A 22,721-nucleotide genomic window follows, 5' to 3' on the forward strand; every position below is an offset into this window, starting at 1 on the left:
GTTCTGAGTAGATTTGAATTATAGTATTTTAGTTACAGATGTTTTACACCTTTCTACATATTACTGCCTTCAATTTTTGAGTGGATTTGTATTATATTCTACATATTTGTATCTGTTATTGTTCATAAAAATGTTTCAGAAATACTTAACCTTTCTGATAATGGATTTGCAAGTGTTTTACTCAATTCTTAGTCAGGGGTGGGAATTCTCCTCGGATCAGCTGTTTTCCTCTCATGGAACATAGTGTTTCCTCGCATTTTAATCGTTCTTTCCTCCAAAATGTGTCAGATGGCACAGATTTTAACATAGGTTTTCAAGAATTTTCGGGACCCATCTAGATTTCCTCTTTTTTTTACAGTTCACCATTTCCCACCCCTGTTTAGTGGATTTATACTGTAGTCTACCATCTGGATGTTTTACACAGTTCTCAGTTACGTTACAAGAATGTGTAAATTAATCTATACTGGTGTACGTGTACCTTGCAGGTGTAAATGCATTTACACGTCTTTAGTGAATTCTTACGTCAGTGATTTTATCTTGTGTAGATTGAGATGACTCACAGAAAACAGTTTGAAACATGTTTTCTTAAACTGAAGCTGCAACTAACAGCTGGAGACGAGATCAGTTTTACCTGTAATAGCCGGTAATACATTCCACTCTCAGACACTACCATATTATGTCTGCATTTGTAATGGAGATTTGGATTGAGTATATGAGAAAGTTTCAGAAAATCTTAGAAAAAAAATCTTGGCAAAAAAGGCAGCAGTTTTGCATCTTTCACTTTTTTTAAATATCTACATATTTATGTATGTTCCCCTCCCCCTGCTTTTTAAGTATTATTGTGTTGTGTTATTCACTTTATGAGAAAGTTCGAGAAATATTTTATTTAAAAATTAAGCAATAGTTTGGTAATGTTATTAATTCACTCACCTGATGCACAATCGATCTAGGATCGATTCCCGTCGGTGGACCCATTGGGCTATTTCTCGTTCCAGCCAGTCCTCCACAACTGGTGTAACAAAGGCTGTGGTATGTACTATCCTGTCTGTAGTATGGTGCATATAAAACATACCTTGCTGCTAATCAAAAAGTAGCCCATGAAGTGGCAACAGCGGGTTTCCTCTCTAAATATCAGTGCGGTCCTTTACCATAAGTCCAACGCCATATAACCGGAAGTAAAATGTGTTCAGTGTGTCGTTTAATGAAACATTTTCTTGCTTATTAATTCACTTTATAGAAAAAAAATTCAAAATATTTAATTTAAAGACATTGCATTTGGTTTCAAGGTAGAATGTACAATGTAGCTCAGTGGTAGAGTGTTCTCCTGTGGTGTGATAGGTCACAAGATCTATTACCTTCAGTGCCCCATGATTGGTATATCAAAGACCGAGGTATGTACTGTCCTATCTGCATATCAAAAACTGATTACAGCTTTATAAACAAGAGTAGCTAAATGTTTGTTTCAACTTAATTAAAGTACCACATAACTTTGTTTCTGTCCCAACCAACCAGTGCCCTAGGACTAAGACATTAAAGACTGTGGTATGTACTGTCTTGTCTATGGGAAAGAAAGTTTGTTGTGTTTAACAACACCACTAGAGCTCATTGATTTATTAATCATTGGCTATTGGATGTCAAACATCTGGTAATTTTGACACAGTTACAGAGAGGAAACCCGCTACATTTTTCCATCGGTAGCAAGGGATCTTTTATATGCACCATCTCACAGACAGGATAGCACATATCACAGCCTTTGATATACTAGTCGTGGTGCACTGGCTGGAACAAGAAATAGCCCAATGGGTCCACCAATGGGGATCGATCCTAAACCGACAGTGCATCAAGCGAGCACTTTATCACTGGGTTACATCCCGCCCTTGTCTATGGGAAAGTGCCTATAAGACAAATCCTTTACTGCTTTTTCAGCAGGAGCAACTAACCATATGTTTCAACCAAATTAAAATACCATACATTCATGGGTTGTTTCCTATCTGTAAAAGTACATGAGAAGGAAGGAAGGAAATGGTTTATTTAACGACGCACTCAGCACATTATTTTTACAGTTATATGGCGTCCGACATATGGTTAAAGATCACACAGATATTGAGGGAGGAAACCCACTGTCGCCACTTCATGGACTACTCTTTTTGATTAGCAGCAAGGGATCTTTTATATGCACCATCTCATAGACAGGATGGTACATACCACAGCCTTTGATGTACTAGGAAAATAAACATCAATGTATGGTATTTTAATTTGGTTGAAATTTATGGCGGGAACAAGAAATAGCCCAATGGGCCCACTGATGGCCCGGGATCGATCCCAGACCGACGGCACATCAAGCGAAAGCTTTGCCACTGGGCTACGTCTCGCCCCTAAGTACATGAGACAGTACATCTAAACAAAATCCCTTGGTAGATTCAGCTAACTGTGTTTCAACCAAATTAACTTACCGTACTGTACAATGTTTTCGGAAGACTGCGCACCTTTAAATGTTGGCATTGTGTTTTCCCATGGTACAGTCTGAGGCCAATCTAACGTCATCTGTTGCGACAATGTTTTTACTTGTCAAGATTTCTTCCACTCCATTGTCCTTGCTGGTCTGCAGGCGTGAACATGTTATTATTTTAGTTTTCTCTGAAGAATCCAGAAACTGGAGACACTGGACTCAAAGGAAGAGACTTATTGCCACATATTGGATTTTCACATAATGAATAGCCGGGCACACTCGCAGGTGGGAGTCACATGAATTACAGAAAGGTGGATTTTTTTTGCAGGAGATTAACTGATAGTTTTTGTTGTTTTTTCTCTCTTTTTTTTTTTTCATCATCATTCTTGGATCCTGCGACCAGTATCACAGTCTCTGTAGGTTGGTTGTTTATAATGATAACATTTTTTTTTTTTTTTTTCTCTTTCACAATTTAGCCAAAGTCCAGTCTGTAAGATAAAATGAGAGTTTTTTTCTATTATTTCGCCTCTCTTAGTACATAGACGTTTGGTGTACACATTGGCAGTTTTGTTTGGCCACTCAGCTTGTCTCAGGTCTTGATGAGGTTGGTTGTTTCCAATGATAACATTATTACGGTTGTTGTAACATATTTGTTAAGGTCATGGGGGCATTATTAAAATGGGAGTTTTTTTCTATTATTATGGGTATGACATTAGTACATGTACGTTTTCTACACATTGGATTCTTGTTCTGTGTTTTGACTCTGTAGGTTGGTAGGTTGGTTGTTTATAATGATAACATTATTACGGTTGTTGTAACATATTTGTTAAGGTCATGGGGGCATTATTAAAATGGGAGTTTTTTTCTATTATTATGGGTATGACATTAGTACATGTACGTTTTCTACACATTGGATTCTTGTTCTGTGTTTTGACTCTGTAGGTTGGTTGTTTATAATGATAACATTATCACAGTTGTTGTAATGTATTTGTTAAGATCATGGGGGCATTATTAAAATTTGTTGTGAGAAGTACGGTTTCTACACATTGGATCTTGTTCTGTGTTTTGACTCTGTATGTTGGTACGTTGGTTGTTTATAATGATAACATTATTACGGTTGTTGTAACGTATTTGTTAAGATTATGGGGGCATTATCAAAATTGGTTGTGCAGGTTTTTTCTGTTATTATAATGGTTATGACATTAGTACGATTCTACACATTGGATTCTTGTTCTATGTTTTGACTCTGTGGGTTAGTTGTTTATAAATCATCTTCTTCTTTTCGTTTGCTTGTTGACTACACGTCGAGCCAGCAGTGACTATGAAAGATACTGTCCTCTGTAGATCACTTCTTGTACCATACACCACCTTCTGGAGAGTTGTTGTAGTTGTCCAGGTAGTCTCCCTCAGCTGCAGTCTTGGATCAGGTTGTTTATAATGATAACATTATTAGGTTTACTGTAACTTATTTGTTAGGGTGTGGTGGCATTATTAAAGCTGTTAGTAAGTTGTTTTTTATCGTCACATTAGTCAGTGTTTCTGCCAGAAAGAAATTTTTGGGTATGGCGCTATGGAATAGAATGCAACCACAGTCAACAGGGGGAATGGGGGGAATGGGGGACCTCCCTCAGAAAGAAAATGGGTTACGTTTAGGGTTAGGGTAAAGAAAAATCATACAGTAATGATAAGAGTAATTAATTTTATCAAAAGGTTAAGTAAAGAAAAAAAATATACCAAAAAATTCGGGTATGCATGGCACCATACCCATTTTACCCTCTGGCAGAAACCCTGTTAGTATTGTTTTTGAGTGGTTTATTAGGCATAAAGTTAGATTATTGGTTATTGATGAAAGTGTATTGATTTCACTGTGGATTCATATTGTGTCTGTTGTTCTACTTTGTAAAATATAACAGTAAATAGTATATTGATTTGATTTATCTCCACAGTTTACTGTTACAATGTATACAGTTTACTGTTACAATGTATTGTTACGCACATGTATGTAAATACTGTAGATCCTGACATAAAAGTGATCATAATATTAATACGAAAAATGCGAGTTTGTGTTATTCGTATTAATAGAGGATACTCCCCGAGTATCTTGTGATTTCATAATCTGTCAGCACGAGTTGATAAAAGTATGAAAGCCGAGGCTTGTCGCGGATGTTTATACTTTTATCAACAAGTGCTAATAAATTATCATATTACAAGACACGAGGGGGTATTCTGTTTATCATCCATTATCATTCTTTTTATTTGCGTCAATTGTAAACAATGTCAGTAATGTGGGTTGAATGTCACTATATTTGGCAGCGGTAGACTCGTTAACTAGTAGAACAGCAGTGCCGTGATATCACTAATGATAGGTTTAGCACTGAAACATACACAGTGATGTAACAAAATATTGTCTTATGATTAAAATTTGACCAATCAAGATTATAAGAAGCGTTACCTCCTAGAAGAAATTACAGTGTCAGCAATATCTCCTACAAAAGCACTTAATGGATGATAAATAATATTACATTCCATTCATTTCAACTTATTTCCGTGCTTATATCCAAATAAGGTTCAAGCATGCTGTCCTGGGCACACACCTCAGCTATCTGAGCTGTCTGTCAAGGACAGTGGGTTAGTTGGTTAGTAGTTAGTGAGAGAGAAGAGGGTGTAGTGGCCTTACACCTACCCATTGAGCCCTTAAGAACTTGCTCTGGGTTGGATCTCGCCGGTACCGGGCTGCGAACTCTGTACCTACCAGCCTGTAGTCTGATGGCTTAACCACTGCCCCACCGAGGCTGGTGTAATATTACACATTTATTTTTATGTTTTGTATATGTGTCTCACGTTGTTAAAACATAACTAAAAAAAACAACAAATACAATTCTAATATATTTGTCAAACAGAACTGGAAAACAATTCATTGTAAGTGACACAGACTAATTGTTGAATAGTCCAGTAGGTTATGTGTCACATGCTATTAAAACAAAGAAAGATTAAAATTCTAATACATTTATAAAATCATTGGAGCACAATTCATCGTAGACAAGACACACTAATTGTCCAATAGTCAGCAAGATGCCAGCCACGTCTGACAATTGCAGGGTCTTTGGCAACCCTGTCAAAAGCCGACATGAACCATTGCACTTGAATTGGTTTTAGCACGCTAATATTGCGTTCGATCTTTTCTTTGTCTTTACTGTTCAATTTCCCTGCAACTGTGTTGGCATACAGTTGTATAGATAAAGATATGCTAATGTTTAGCCAGATTTAGTTAACGATACATATTACATAAATGATTGCCGCAAACATATGCTTTGAGTTGATCTCATCAAAAACAATAAGGACTAAACAGGTTAACTGATGTGTACACAGACATGTTAGTGAGTTGATCTCATTGTAACTTGGATTTAACCAAAACGTACACAGAAAAGTTAGGAAAGTTAATATTTTAAAGAAAGGCCACTCGCATTAATTTCATGTCGCATTTTTGTCTGCCCACCATCACTCGCATTAATTTCATGTCACATTTTAGTCTGTCCACCATGCATCACTCACATTAATTTAGGGACGCGTTAATTTCAGGATCTACAGTAACTTAAATTGGTATGGACAATTTTTGTTTGGTTTCTTTCATGTAAAGAGCTCTCAAGGGAAGTCATTCAAATGCTGTGGTAGCATTTGTGTGACTGATATTTATGTTCAGCAGTTGGAGTTTACTATCAGTTCTTTTCTTTTCACTGAATCTTAGTTTAACTGTGAGGAATTACGCAGGCACAAGAAGAAACATTTGAAGAAGGTGAACTAACGCCATTGTGAAATAACATTACACCATATCGTGAAATAATATTCTTTAGACCATCTTGAAATAGTGGACATGTACAACTGGATGGGATAATTGTGAAATAGTTCACAGCAGAATTAGACCATTATCAAAGAAAATGATATCATTTTGATGAAATAATATACCACTGGATTAAACCATTGTGAAATAATACACCACTGGATTAAACCATTGTGAAATAATACACCACTCAATTAAACCATTGTGAAATAATACACCACTCGATTAAACCATTGTGAAATGGAACACAAATAGATTAATTAGACCATTGTGAAATAACATACCATTCTATTAGACCTTTGTTTAATGGAATATCACTGAATTAGACTATCATTGGATGAAAAGAATATTGTAAAATATTGCTTAACTTAAGTGTGAAATACCACTGTTTTAGACCACTGTGACATACTACACCACAATACTATATGACGTATGGTGTAGTACATTAGATAGACCATTCTTAGACCGTATGTGACATGAGACCATTTTTAACATTTAAAACCCACTGTAACGCAGAATGGTAGACTAGGCCATTGAGAGATGGTGGACTAAGGCTATTATGTGAACTACGATTTCATTAAACCATACTCAAGTGTGGAGGCCATTGTGAGTGGCAGTGGTGTATATGGGTTACGTTATTCTAAGAACCCTACAGTTTGATTTACAGTTATTCTGAAGTAGTATAGTTGATTGAACTATCATAGATAGACCATTGTGAAGGAATATGCGATGAGAAAACTATGAGTTGACTGTGGATCAGACAGTTATAAGACAATTGTTATATAACCATTGTGAAGTTAAATGTGGATCAGATCATTATGAGACAATTGTGAAGTGGAATGGTGGATTAGACTGTTTTGAGGACAGCTGTGCTATATTGTAATGTAGGGTAGTTGACTGTACTGTTTTAAGACCAGTGGATTAGACCATATGAAATCAGTGTGGAATATAATATACTGTCTTTAAACCAATGGCTTAAATAATAAAAGATCAATGTCCTATCGTAGATTATATTGTCTTAGACCAGTGGATTACAGACCATGTTGGAGAGTGTGGTGATTATATTATTTTAAATTGTTTTAAGATACTTAAAAGTGCATTATACTGTCTTTACACTAGTGGATTAGACTGTCTTTACACTAGTGGATTAGACTGTCTTTACACTAGTGGATTATACTGTCTTTACACTAGTGGATTAGACTGTATTTTCACTCGTGGATTATACTGTCATTACACTAGTGGATTATACTGTCTTTACACTAGTGGATTATACTGTCTTTACACTAGTGGATTAGACTGTCTTTACACTAGTGGATTAGACTGTCTTTACATCAATGGATTAGATTCTTTACTTCAGTGGATTTGACTGTCTCTAAACCAGTGGATTATACTGTCTTTCCACCTATGGATTACATTCCAGACAGTGGATTTGACCATCTGTAGACCAGTGGATTAGACCATCTCTAGACGGGTGGATTAGACCGTCTCAAGACTGGTGGATTAGACGGTATCTAGACCGGTGGACTAGACCATCTCTAGACGGGTCGATTAGACCGTCTCTAGACCAGTGGATTAGACCATCTCTATACCAGTGGATTAGACCATCTCTAGACCAGTGGATTAGACCATCGCTAGACCGGTGGATTAGGCCATCTCTAGAACAGTGGATTAGGCCATCTCTAGAACAGTGGATTAGACCATTTCTAGACCGGTGGATTAGACTACTGTCTCTAGACGGGTGGATTAGACGAGTGGATTAGACATTCTCTAGACGAGTGGATTAGACCACACGAGACCCCAGTGTTCGGGTTGGCGTGGTGATCCGACCGTGTTGCGGAGTGATGAATGTCGAGAAGCCGCGCTCTCTCAACCTGAAGAACGGGTTCACGTGCTCACCCGCCCGGCTCGACGCCTACCTCAAGAAGCAGGCCATCGCCGCCAGCTTCCACCTCGACAACTGCTGGTTCTGCGGCCGGCCTATGGTACCCAGCAGGTAAGGGGTTAAACTGCATAGTCCCTTTTTGTTGTTTCTGTCATCTGATTTTTCTTCTTCATTTGTTTGTGATAATTATTTATAGATCAGTAAATTGTTTGTGATAAGGGGCGAGATGTAGCCCAGTGGTAAAGCGCTTGCTCGATGCGCGGTCGGTCTGGGATCAACCCCTGTCAATGGACCCATTGGGCTATTTCTCGTTCAAGCCAGTGCAGTGGTATATCTAAGGCCATGGTATGTACTACCCTGTCTGTGGGATGGTGCATATAAAAGATCCCTTGCTGCTAATCGAAAAGAGTAGCCCATGAAGTGGCGACAGCGGGTTTCCTCTCTCAATATCTGTGTGGTCCTTAACCATATGTCTGATGCAGTATAACCGTAAATAAAATGTGTTGAGTGCGTCGTTAAATAAAACATTTCTTTCTTTCTGTTTGTGAAAATTATTTGTGAATCAGTGAATTGTTTGTGATTATTATTTGTGATAATTATTTGTGAATCGGTGAATTGTTTATGATAATTATTTATGATAATTATATGTGAAACGGTGAATTCTACGCACCAGCATGTTGCTATGTATAATAAGACACTGGTGTTCTTAACAAGAAAATGTATTCGGTGTGTAATTTTAGTCGTTATATTAGTTGGAAACATGTTACCATGGTAACAGATAAGGACAGTGTGTTTAATATGATACACTTGTGGAACGACCTTGTATCACAGGGTGGAAGGTGATACATACTAATACGTCAAACTTAGTTAATCAACAGAATAACAAGGCTTGTTATAATGCACAGAAAGTGCTGGAGAAAATCCTTAAATGCGGGCAAAAACGATAGAGATATTGGAACGAACTGACCTGGCCTGAAACCTTTCTACCGTGTAATTCCATCATTCTATCCCAAAATAATAGCTGTAATCCAGGTAAAAATATGTAGTGAATCGTTTGCAACCCTAAATAGCATGAATAAATGTTGGTGTCCAGATTCTGACCTTTTGGTTTAATTCAGGTAAAAATGGGAGCCCATATGGACATTGTTAGTGTACACACAAGAGCTGGTAATATATTAATACGGTACATTAATACAATACATTAATACAGTACATTAATACAATGCACATTAATACAGTACATTAATACAATACACATTTATACAATACACATTAATACAATACACATTAATACAATACACATTAATACAATACACTAATACAGTACACATTAATACAATACACATTAATACAATACATTAATACAGTACATTAATACAATGCACATTAATACAGTACATTAATACAATACACATTTATACAATACACATTAATACAATACACATTAATACAATACAATACACATTAATACAATACACTAATACAGTACACATTAATACAATACACATTAATGCAATACACATTAATGCAATACACATTAATACAGTACATTAATACAGTACACATTAATACAGTACATTAATACAATACACATTAATACAATACACATTAATACAATACACATTAATACAGCACATTAATACAATACATTAATACAATACACATTAATACAGTACATTAATACAATACATTAATATAATACATTAATACAGTGCACATTAATACAATACATTAATACAGTACATTAATATAATACATTAATACAATACACATTAATACAATACATTAATACAATACATTAATATAATACATTAATATAATACATTAATACATTACACATTAATACAATACACATTAATACAATACACATTAATACAGTACACATTAATATAATACATTAATACAATACACATTAATACAATACACATTAATACAATACACATTAATACAGTACATTAATACATTACATTAATACAATACACATTAATACAATACACATTAATACAGTACATTAATACAGTACATTAATACAGTACATTAATATAATACATTAATACAGTACATTAATACAATACATTAATATAGTACATTCATACAATACATTCATACATTCATACAATACATTCATACAATACACACACAAGTATAATTACAAGTGTTCTTTCTCAATGAGTACCAGTCAAGGGCCTGACCTTGTAGTATGCACCGGCCTCGGTGGCGTCGTGGCAGGCCATCGGTCTACAGGCTGGTAGGTACTGGGTTCGGATCCCAGTCGAGGCATGGGATTTTTAATCGAGATACCGACTCCAAACCCTGAGTGAGTGCTCCGCAAGGCTCAATGGGTAGGTGTAAACCACTTGCACCGACCAGTGATCCATAACTGGTTCAACAAAGGCCTTGGTTTGTGCTATCCTGCCTGTGGGAAGCGCAAATAAAAGATCCCTTGCTGCCTGCCGTAAAAAGAGTAGCCTATGTGGCGACAGCGGGTTTCCTCTAAAAAACAGTGTCAGAATGACCATATGTTTGACGTCCAATAGCCGATGATAAGATAAAAAATCAATGTGCTCTAGCGGCGTCGTTAAATAAAACAAACTTTATTTTATTTATTTGTAGTATGCAGTATAGCAATCCCACCTCTCCCCTATATAGCTTGATACGCAGTCGGTCTGGGATCGATCCCTGTCGGTAGGCCCATTTGGCTATTTCTCATTCCTGCCAGTACACCACGACTGGTATATCAAAGACCATGATATGTACTACACTGTCTGTCGGATGGTGTATATAAAAGATCCCTTGTTGCTAATCGGAAAGAGTAGCCCAAGAAGTGGCGACAGTGGGTTTCCTCTCTCAAAATCTGTGTGGTCGTTAACCATATGTCTGATGCCATATAACTGTAAATAAAATGTGTTGAGTGCATTGTTAAATAAACCATTTCTTTCCTTCTTCCCAGTATACGCAGTTGTGCCCTTATAGTGAAAAATTGCCTCCATTATTGTGCACCGGCCTCGGTGGTGTCGTGGTTAGGCCATCGGTCTACAGGCTGGTAGGTACTGGGTTCGGATCCCAGTCGAGGCATGGGATTTTTAATCCAGATACCGACTCCAAACCCCGAGTGAGTGCTCCGCAAGGCTCAGTGGGTAGGTGTAAACTACTTGCACCGACCAGTGATCCATAACTGGTTCAACAAAGGCCATGGTTTGTGCTGTCCTGCCTGTGGGAAGTGCAAATAAAGGATCCCTTGCTGCTAATCGGAAAGAGTAGCCCATGTAGTGGCGACAGCGGGTTTCCTCTTAAAATCTGTGTGGTCCGTAACCATATGTCTGACGCCATATAACCGTAAATAAAATGTGTTGAGTGCATCGTTAAATAAAACATTTCTTTCCTTCTCCCCAGTATATACAATTGTGCCCTTATAGTTAAACATTGCCTCCATTATTGTGCCTGGGGACAGGACATAGCTCAGTGGCACAGCGCGATCGATCTAGGATCGATCCCTGTCAGTGGGCCCATTGGGCTATTTCTCATTCCAGCCAATGCTCCACAACTGGTTTAACAAAGGCCGTGGTATGTACTATCCTGTCTGTGGGATTGTGCATATAAAAGATCCCTTGCTGCTAATTGAAAAGAGTAGCCCATGAAGTGGCGACAGCAGGTTTCCTCTCTATATATGTGTGGTCCTTAACCATATACAAAAAACCCACACCAACACCATCACCACCATCTCTCTCCCCCCCCCCCCAAAAAAATAAATAAATAAAAAATGCATACAATAAATAACAAAACATGGCAGGCATCTTCTTGTGAAACATCAACAAGGTACCAGTAAATATGATATCCTAGATGAAAAACCAGACTGGTTATTATCGGAAGAAAGGAATGTTAATGGTGTTTTCCTGGTTAACCTGTCACTTTGTGGATATCTGTCCTGTCTGTTCAAGGGCAGAATTTAGCTCTCATCTGAGGTGCTAGGGTTCACGGATCGAATCCCGTCACTGGATCTATTCTCTCATTGGGGTTTTCTTCATTCCAACTAGTGCCCATGATAGTTATATAAATAAAGAAGTTTGTTTTGTTCAATGACACCACTAGAGCACATTGATTAATTAATCATCAGCTATTGGATGTCAAACATTTGGTAATTTTGATGATGATGATGATGATGATGACTAGTTTAACGTGCCCATATACCACTAGGGTTTCGAACACGCCCGTCCCGAGTCTGACCTCCGATAAGATCTGTAATTTTGACATATAGTCTTAGAGAGGAAACCTGCTACATTTTTCCATTAGTAGCAAGGGATCTTTTATATGCACCATCCCACAGACAGGATAGCACATACCACGGCCTTTGACATATCAGTCGTGGTGCACTGACTGGAACAACAAATAGCCTAATGGGCCCACCGACGGGGATCGATCCCACACCAACCGCGCCTTACCACTGGGCTTTGTCCCGCCCCCTTGTTCTGTTTAAGGACACCACTAGAGCACATCGGTGTATTAATCATCGGCTATTGGATGTCAAACATTTAGTCATTATGACTCGTAGTGATCAGAGGAAACCCGCTACATTTTTCCATCAGTAGCAAGGGATCTTTTATATGCACCATCCCACAGACAGGATAGCACATACTATGGCCTTTGGTACTTCATTCATGGTGCACTGGCTGGAATGAAAAATAGCCCAATGGGCCCACTGACGGATTGATCCTAGTCCAAACTGCACATCAGGACTAGCTCAGGCACTCACCAAATTCGACAATTGCAAATTTTGAACACGGTTATGCGAATTTTATTTTAATTCTGCAAAATAATTTCATGAAATAACTGACATTTTTAAGAAAATAACTGTTAATTTCTGCAATTTTTGAACTTTTATAGACAATTTGGCAAAATATTTTGCTCACCACCCAGAGCTAGCTTGCCCCCCCCCCCCCCCCCCCCCCCCCCCCTTTATGGTTATTTATGCAGTCAGAATTATGTTTGTTACAGTTTGGTTAAATTGATTAAGAAATACATGCCGGTTTGTATTGATTTTTATGGCCATGCTATAGATTACTGGATAGATTAAAAAAAACCATGGCGTCTGATAAAATATTTAATGGTTTACGCGATCTCATTAACTGCTGCAAATGTCGCTTTCAGTCTGTTTTTTTGTAGATAAACTGGATTTTTTTTCTTTCATTTCCTGTCAGGCAACAAAAACAAACAAAACCCCCCACAAAAATAAAATAAAATAATGATAATAAAGAATAAAAAGACCAAAACACCCACAATAACATTTAATGGTGCAGATAAAACTTCTTATCCTGCCATTGGTTATAAATTTAACATTAGTTTGTTTTTTAAAGAAATTTTATCTGAGCAATTATATAAATGTATGCTATTTTATTTCATCCTGTACCATTGTCAAATACATGAATTGTATTCTTATGCCTGAAGCCTGTATGAGTACATGTGAAATATAATCTGTACTGTTATCTAAAAAACATATAAAACATTCCACTTTCATGCTTAAAGCTTTTGACTGTAATATCAGCCTCGGTGGCGTCGTGGCAGGCCATTGGTCTACAGGCTGGTAGGTACTGGGTTCGGATCCCAGTCGAGGCATGGGATTTTTAATCCAGATACCGACTCCAAACCCTGAGTGAGTGCTCTGCAAGGCTCAATGGGTAGGTGTAAACCACTTGCACCGACCAGTGATCCATAACTGGTTCAACAAAGGCCATGGTTTGTGCTATCCTGCCTGTGGGAAGTGCAAATAAAGGATCCCTTGCTGCTAATCGGAAAGAGTAGCCCATGTAGTGGCGACAGCGGGTTTCCTCTTAAAATCTGTGTGGTCCTTAACCATATGTCTGACGCCATATAACCGTAAATAAAATGTGTTGAGTGGGTCGTTAAATAAAACATTTTTTTCTTTCTTTCATTCTTTCTTTCTTTCATTCATTCTTTCTTTCTTTCTTTCTTTCATTCTTTCTTTCTTTCATTCATTCTTTCTTTCATTCATTCTTTCTTTCATTCATTCTTTCTTTCATTCTTTCATTCATTCTTTCTTTCATTCATTCTTTCTTTCTTTCTTTCTTTCTGACTGTAATTTTGAGACAACATAAAATATGTTTGACTCTTGTAGTGTTCTCACCAATAACTCGCATGTTCACTATGCATTTTATTTGAAACATTAAATGTACATATACCGTAAACCATATCAATATTGCGACATTAAATGTACATATACTGTAAACCATATCAATATTGCGACATTAAATGTACATATACTGTAAACCATATCAATATTGCGACATTAAATGTACATATACTGTAAACCATATCAATATTGTGACATTAAATGTACATATACTGTAAACCATATCAATATTGCAACATTATAAAAATACTGTATTGTATAGCTCACTGCACTTGTTTTTATATAATTATCTAGGGTCGAATTTACGAAGCCTGTGTATGACTTACACACTTGTAACTACATACATTTACAATGCTTAAACACCTGTTTATGACTTACACACGTGTAACTACGTACATTTACAATGCTTAAACACCTGTTTATGACTTACACACGTGTAACTACATACATTTACAATGCTTAAACACCTGTCTTACACGCGTGTAACTACATACATTTACAATGCTTAAACACCTGTTTATGACTTACACACGTGTAACTACGTACATTTACAATGCTTAAACACCTGTTTATGACTTACACACGTGTAACTACATACATTTACAATGCTTAAACACCTGTCTTACACGCGTGTAACTACATACATTTACAATGCTTAAACACCTGTCTTACACGCGTGTAACTACATGCATTTACAATGCTTAAACACCTGTCTTACATACGTGTAACTACATACATTTACAATGCTTAAACACCTGTCTTATATGCGTGTAACTACATACATTTACAATGCTTAAACACCTGTCTTACATACGTGTAACTACATACATTTACAATGCTTAAACACCTGTCTTACATACGTGTAACAACATACATTTACAATGCTTAAACACCTGTCTTACATGCGTGTAACTACATGCATTTACAATGCTTAAACACCTGTCTTACATACGTGTAACTACATACATTTACAATGCTTAAACACCTGTCTTACATACGTGTAACTACATACATTTACAATGCTTAAACACCTGTCTTACATACGTGTAACTACATACATTTACAATGCTTAAACACCTGTCTTATACACGTGTAACTACATACATTTACAATGATTAAACACCTGTTTATGTCTTACACACGTGTAAACCGGCCTCGGTGGCGTCGTGGCAGGCCATCGGTCTACAGGCTGGTAGGTACTGGGTTCGGATCCCAGTCGAGGCATGGGATTTTTAATCCAGATACCGACTCCAAACCCTGAGTGAGTGCTCCGCAAGGCTCAATGGGTAGGTGTAAACCACTTGCACCGACCAGTGATCCATAACTGGTTCAACAAAGGCCATGGTTTGTGCTATCCTGCCTGTGGGAAGCGCAAATAAAAGATCCCTTGCTGCTAATCGGAAGAGTAGCCCGTGTAGTGGCGACAGCGGGTTTCCTCACAAAATATGTGTGGTCCGTAACCATATGTCTGACGCCATATAACCGTAAATAAAATGTGTTGAGTGCGTCGTTAAATAAAACACTTCTTTCTTTTACACACGTGTAACTACATACATTTACAATGCTTAAACACCTGTCTTACATATGTGTAACAACATACATTTACAATGCTTAAACACCTGACTTACACGCGTGTAACTACACACATTTACAATGCTTAAACACCTGCGGTTAAGAAAAACAGAAGTCATAAATTTGGCCCATAGTTTAAATTTTTATTGTAAACAATCATGTTCGTATACCTTTGACAGACAATAGCTGTATGCAATCCCTGCAATTGCCCGCAACAGTCGGCAATGCCGTGGAGATTGCCATGGAGTTTATAATTCTCCAAAGTACGTTTTGGCCTTGGATTCTATTCAGTTTTTTTGTCAATAGCATGTTGTGTTTTTGCTATGGACCTAATAAATTGGCTTAATTGTAGGGGTTGTGTATGTATTGTTTTTGCTGGGGTGTTGTTAAGCATTTCTTAATTCATTCTTTCTTTCTTTCTTTTTTCTTTTCTTTTTTGTTGCGAATATGCATCTTAGTGGATGTTCAAGATGTATAAATTTTGACACTGACATTGCCTAAAGCACACACTAACCTGAAAAATTATGCAAACATGACTTGAGGTTGGGTGCGAATGATGCACAGTTTATTCACACTTGATCACACACACACACACACACACACACACACACACACACACACACACACACATGGTTTATGCTATCTTGAAATCTAGAGTCAGTAGCTTTGATACTTTGGGGGAGGTGTTGTAGTATATAGAGATTATTATACAAGCTTGTGAGTCATACTGATTTTACGAAATGTGTGTCAGGATCCTGACAAGAGTTTTGTAAGATCAGTACGACTCATACGTGAGTGTAATAATTTCTTTATTATCCATATTATTACTGTTGTTTTCTTTATGAATAACAAGACCCAACTCGAAATATTTCAGCCACAACTAGAAGGAGATGACGAAATGACGTTATATTTCAAATGCACAGTCTGAGCTAGGACTGGAGAAGCAACATCATGTTATAGCCGGTGGTTAATATAACAGTATGCTTTAGCGGTATTATTAAACAAAACAAACTGTGTATATATTTTGTTTTGGCCTGACATGTACATGTATGTTATCATTGTTACCAGTGGGATTCTGTTTGATGTAGTGCAACTGCTAAACACACGATCAAGTGTTTCTATATTTTCAGAATATACATACATACATGTATACATGTATATTTTATGGGAGTATAATCAAGCAAGAAATAAAATTATCAGTCTTATATTATTTTTATGGTATATCTTTTTCTCATTATATGCAGTATACTCTGCCATGTTGGTTTCTGTGCCAGTAATTGGTGGGTTGCCGTGCCGACAAAACAATTACGGAGACACTTACATCAAAACTGGTGTTGTCTGAGTGAAATATGAGCGTTTGTGGAATCTCTTTCATGTTTTATGAGTTCTGTTGATAAACGTTGGTGCCCTCGACAGCGTGCGTAATTTAAAACAGAAATATGTGTATACTAGTACATTAATAATCAGGACTTGGAAGAATGAAAGTGTAGCCAGTCTTCCGGAAGACAGGAAAAAATAGTAATAATTCATCTTAAGTTAATTGCAGTCGCTTCTTGTAGCTAAATTGGAATTTTTTTCTCATTTCCTGTGTTAGGAAGACAAAATGACTGCGATGTCGTATCTTTCTATTCTTTGTTGATGGAGTTGAAGATTTCCAAGAAACTAGACGGCACTATTGCATTATTATCACACCTTTCTCACAAGAACAGGATCCGGGAAAGCATTTGTCAGTGTTGTTACTTATTGAAAATTGAATGAAGGTAGCACCAGTCAATTTCTCTTCCCCACCCCCCCCCCCCACCCCCCACCCCCCCAAAACAAAAAAGTAGAAAAAAGAAAGAATTAAAAAATCTAATAACATATCTTTCAAAAGACAGGATAATGCATTTCATATACAAGGGGTGGGACGTAGCCCAGTAGTAAAGCACTTGCCTGATGCGAGGTCGGTCTAGGATCGATCCCCATCGGTGAGTCCATTGGGCTATTTCTCATTCCAGCCAGTGCACCATGACTGGTATATCAAAGACCATGGTATGTGCTACCCTGTCTTGTGGGATGGTGCATGTAAAAGATCCCTTGCTAGTGATACAAAAATGTAGCGGGTTTCCTCTCTAAGACTATGAAAAATTACCAAATGTTTGACATCCAATAGCCAGTGATTAATAAATCAATGTGCTCTGGTGGTGTAGTTAAACAAAACTAACTTTAACATTGATATACAAGTTATGGGGCACTGATTGGGTTGGGCCAAAAACCTGAGTCTGGAGAAGGCGATCAATTCTATCACATATCACACATCAGGCGAGTGCTCTACCACTGGGCTACATCCCACCTGATATAACCTGATGACAAACTTACAAGATTAGTGAAACCCAACAGTCAATTGGAAATGCCAGAAAAATACATTAAAATTTTCTAAATTAGAAGTTAGTGGTGGAATTTTATGTATTATTATTAATAGCAGGCAACAATGATAAACTAATTTCCATACCATTGTTACCAACCTTGCTTTACTAAAAACTCTATCTATGATGTATCTGTCTGTTATTGATTTTTGATATCTATAGACAATTACCTCCATCAATAAAAACATTATCTACATGTATCTTGTATTTATTAATTGTCGATTTGTGATATTACCCCAAAACACCTACCGCTCGTTTACACATATAGACACCCACCTTCCTCAGTAAAAACATGATTTATCTTGTCTCTATCTATCTATTATTGATTTGTGATATTACCCCAAAACACCTACCGCTCGTTTACACATAGACACCCACCTTCCTCAGTAAAAACATGATTTATCTTGTCTCTATCTATCTATTATCGATTTGTGATATTACCCCAAAACACCTACCGCTCGTTTACACATATAGACACCCACCTTCCTCAGTAAAAACATGATTTATCTTGTCTCTATCTATCTATTATTGATTTGTGATATTACCCATAGACACCCACCTTCCTCAGTAAAAACATTATTTATCTTGTCTCTGTCTATCTATTATTGATTTGTGATATTACCCCAAAACACCTACCTCTCGTTTACACATAGACACCCACCTTCCTCAGTAAAAACATGATTTATCATGTATCTATCTATCTATTATTGATTTGTGATATTACCCATAGACACCTACCTCTCGTTTACACATACACACCCACCTTCCTCAGTAAAAACATGATTTATCATGTATCTATCTATCTATTATTGATTTGTGATATTACCCCAAAACACTTACCTCTCGTTTACACATAAACACCCACCTTCCTCAGTAAAAACATGATTTATCTTGTATCTATCTATCTATTATTGATTTGTGATATTACCCATAGACACCCACCTTCCTCAGTAAAAACATTATTTATCTTGTCTCTATCTATCTATTATTGATTTGTGATATTACCCCAAAACACCTACCTCTCGTTTACACATAGACACCCACCTTCCTCAGTAAAAACATGATTTATCATGTATCTATCTATCTATTATTGATTTGTGATATTACCCATAGACACCTACCTCTCGTTTACACATACACACCCACCTTCCTCAATAAAACATGATTTATCATGTATCTATCTATCTATTATTGATTTGTGATATTACCCCAAAACACTTACCTCTCGTTTACACATAGACACCCACCTTCCTCAGTAAAAACATGATTTATCATGTATCTATCTATCTATTATTGATTTGTGATATTACCCCAAAACACTTACCTCTCGTTTACACATACACACCCACCTTCCTCAGTAAAAACATGATTTATCTTGTCTCTATCTATCTATTATTGATTTGTGATATTACACATAGACACCCACCTTCCTCAGTAAAGACATGATCTCTATCTTGTATCTATCCTTTATTGATTTGTGATCTATCTCGTGTTTAAAAACATTATCTATCTTGTGTCTATTAATTATTGATTTGTTATATTACCCATAGACACCCACCTCCCTTTGTAAAAACATTATTTATTTTGTATTTATTAATTATTGATTTGTGATATATCTCGTGTTTAAAAACATTATCTACATGTATTTTGTATTTATTAATTGTTAATTTGTGATATTTGTGTCATGGTTAGGCCATCGGTCTACAGGCTGGTAGGTACTGGGTTCGGATCCCAGTCGAGGCATGGGATTTTTAATCCAGATACCGACTCCAAACCCTGAGTGAGTGCTCCACAAGGCTCAATGGGTAGGTGTAAACCAATTGCACCGACCAGTGATCCATAACTGGTTCAACAAAGGCCATGGTTTGTGCTATCCTGCCTGTGGGAAGCGCAAATAAAAGATCCCTTGCTGTTAATCAGAAAGAGTAGCCCATGTAGTGGCAATAGCAGGTTTCCTCTCAAAATCTGTGTGGTCCTTAACCATATGTCTGACACCATATAACCGTAAATAAAATGTGTTGAGTGCGTCGTTAAATAAAACATTTCTTTCTTTCTTTCTATTAATTATTGATTTGTGATATATCTTGTGTTTAAAAAACATTATCTACATGTATCTCGTATTTATTAAATATCGATTTGTGATATTACCTATGGACACCTACGTCGATCATTAAACATTATCTGCATGCATGTGACCTGTTATTGATAATGTGATTTATCATCCACCGACACTGTAACCGCATTTTGACATCAATTGTAGCAGGGATTTTAATTATTCATTGCAAACAGAATGAACGCTAATTTTCCATATGTATATTTGATGACAGCACCACTTAGCTGATCAGGTGTCGAAATTAACCGTTTTTTTATCGGTTTTCATTAACGCCACATAAAGCTTGGATTACCGATACACTACTGGGTATTTATAAACATTTTAACAGCAGGGTTCCTGTTTTTGTTCATAGTAGGATGCCTGTTTTTTTGCGTGTTTTGAGATGAAGTAGGTTAAGAGAAAATCAATAAATTTTTAATTAAATCTCCATGGATGCTCTGTGGTAAACTAAATACAGGAGGTGTGATAGGTTATAGGTTCAATCCCCGTCAGTGGACTCTGGAAGCATTATTTCTCGTTCCAAATTCTAGTGACTAGTATATTAAAACCCGTATAGTACATACTCTAATGTGTGAAAAAGTATATATAAAATGCACTTCGCTACTGATTATAATAAATATACTTGTCCAGTGAATGGATGGATATGATGGATGGATGGACGGACGGACATGGATGGATGGACGAATGGATGGATGGATGGATAATGATTGAATGGTTTGATGACATCACTGCATGAGCAGAACACTATTAATCTGTTATATATATATATATATATATATATATAACAATGTACTGGGAGTTTGTTACCTTCCTTTCCTCTGTGTTTCAGTCTCGGCAGTAATAGATATAAAAGAATGTGCTAGGGTGTTGTTACCTTCCTTTCCTTTGTTTCAGTCTCAGCAGTAATGGATACTATAAAACAATGTGCTGGGGTGTTGTTACCTTCCTTTCCTCTGTGTTTCAGTCTCAGCAGTAATGGATACTATAAAACAATGTGCTGGGGTGTTGTTACCTTCCTTTCCTCTGTGTTTTAGTCTCAGCAGTAATGGATACTATAAAACAATGTGCTGGGGTGTTGTTACCTTCCTTTCCTCTGTGTTTTAGTCTCAGCAGTAATGGATACTATAAAACAATGTGCTGGGGTGTTGTTACCTTCCTTTCCTCTGTGTTTTAGTCTCAGCAGTAATGGATACTATAAAACAATGTGCTGGGGTGTTGTTACCTTCCTTTCCTCTGTGTTTCAGTCTCAGCAGTAATGGATAAGATTAAACAATGTTACCTTCCTTTCCTCTGTGTTTTAGTCTCAGCAGTAATGGATAATATAAAACAATGTGCTGGGGTGTTGTTACCTTCCTTTCCTCTGTGTTTCAGTCTCAGTAGTAACCTTCCTTTCCTCTGTGGATAAGATTAAACAATGTGCTGGGGTGTTGTTACCTTCCTTTCCTCAGTGTTTCAGTCTCAGCAGTAATGGATAAGATTAAACAATGTGCTGGGGTGTTGTTACCTTCCTTTCCTCTGTGTTTCAGTCTCAGCAGTAATGGATAAGATTAAACAATGTGCTGGGGTGTTGTTACCTTCCTTTCTTCTGTGTTTCAGTCTCAGCAGTAATGGTGAAGATCAGCTGGAGAAACTGGCGGAGCTGGAGAGACTTCTGGCGCAGGCTCAGGCTGACAAGGTCCATCTAGTCGAGGAGCGGGTAAGAGAAACACAGTTGATAAAAGTCACATGTATGTAGGGACAGAAATACAGATTGTTACCCATATGGTTAAAACTATCTTGGTACATACCAAAGTGATTACATCCCATTAGAACGCCAAGTGGGATGTAACACTTGTTGACGCAATTGATTGGCGCACTACAACCTTACAGGAACTAAACGAGGTGGGGCCTAATTGACTAAACTCTCGCAACTTTGCGATCTCGCAGTGCAATTTTAAAAGACTTTCAAAGAGGATGCTTTGTTGTCTAGCAGAGCCTAAGAGACCTTTGTGAATTAGGCCTGTGACGGAACATGCTCTTATCTTTTCGCCTGTGGCGATGTTAATTGTTTTAGAGGGCCGTGTGCAGCTTGGTTACGTAATACCCCCGCGCGACCGTACCCCCTATTACACACCCAGACCAGGTGTGGAGGCCATGTGGCCAGTAGTTACGTAATACCTCCGGTAGTGCGGTTTTACGACCGTGGGTTCTAGCGAACTAGGCATCGGTCTGTCTGGCCATCTAAGAGGAAATACCGTCTCTGGGAGTTGTGGCAATATCACATGATAGGTGAGGTACCGCGTTGTGCCCCCAGGCGATATTCGCTGTCTCTGAGATT

General features: G+C 37.3%; 1 protein-coding gene across 5 annotated transcripts in view; it reads left to right on the forward strand.

Annotated features, from left to right (window-relative positions):
- LOC121386299 (pleckstrin homology-like domain family B member 1) overlaps positions 1-22,721 on the forward strand; it is a 190,635-nt gene that overhangs the window by 159,745 nt on the left and 8,169 nt on the right. For all 5 annotated transcript variants that reach the window (XR_005959629.1, XM_041517148.1, XM_041517151.1 and 2 more), the window contains one exon: positions 22,001-22,100. Coding sequence is in view for 4 of the 5 variants with exons in the window: in XM_041517148.1 (XP_041373082.1) it covers positions 22,001-22,100 (100 nt within the window). In the remaining variant the exon portion in view is untranslated. The remainder of the gene's footprint in view (positions 1-22,000; positions 22,101-22,721) is intronic.

The sequence above is a fragment of the Gigantopelta aegis genome, chromosome 12 (assembly GCF_016097555.1).
Source record: "Gigantopelta aegis isolate Gae_Host chromosome 12, Gae_host_genome, whole genome shotgun sequence".
Taxonomy (NCBI): domain Eukaryota; kingdom Metazoa; phylum Mollusca; class Gastropoda; order Neomphalida; family Peltospiridae; genus Gigantopelta; species Gigantopelta aegis.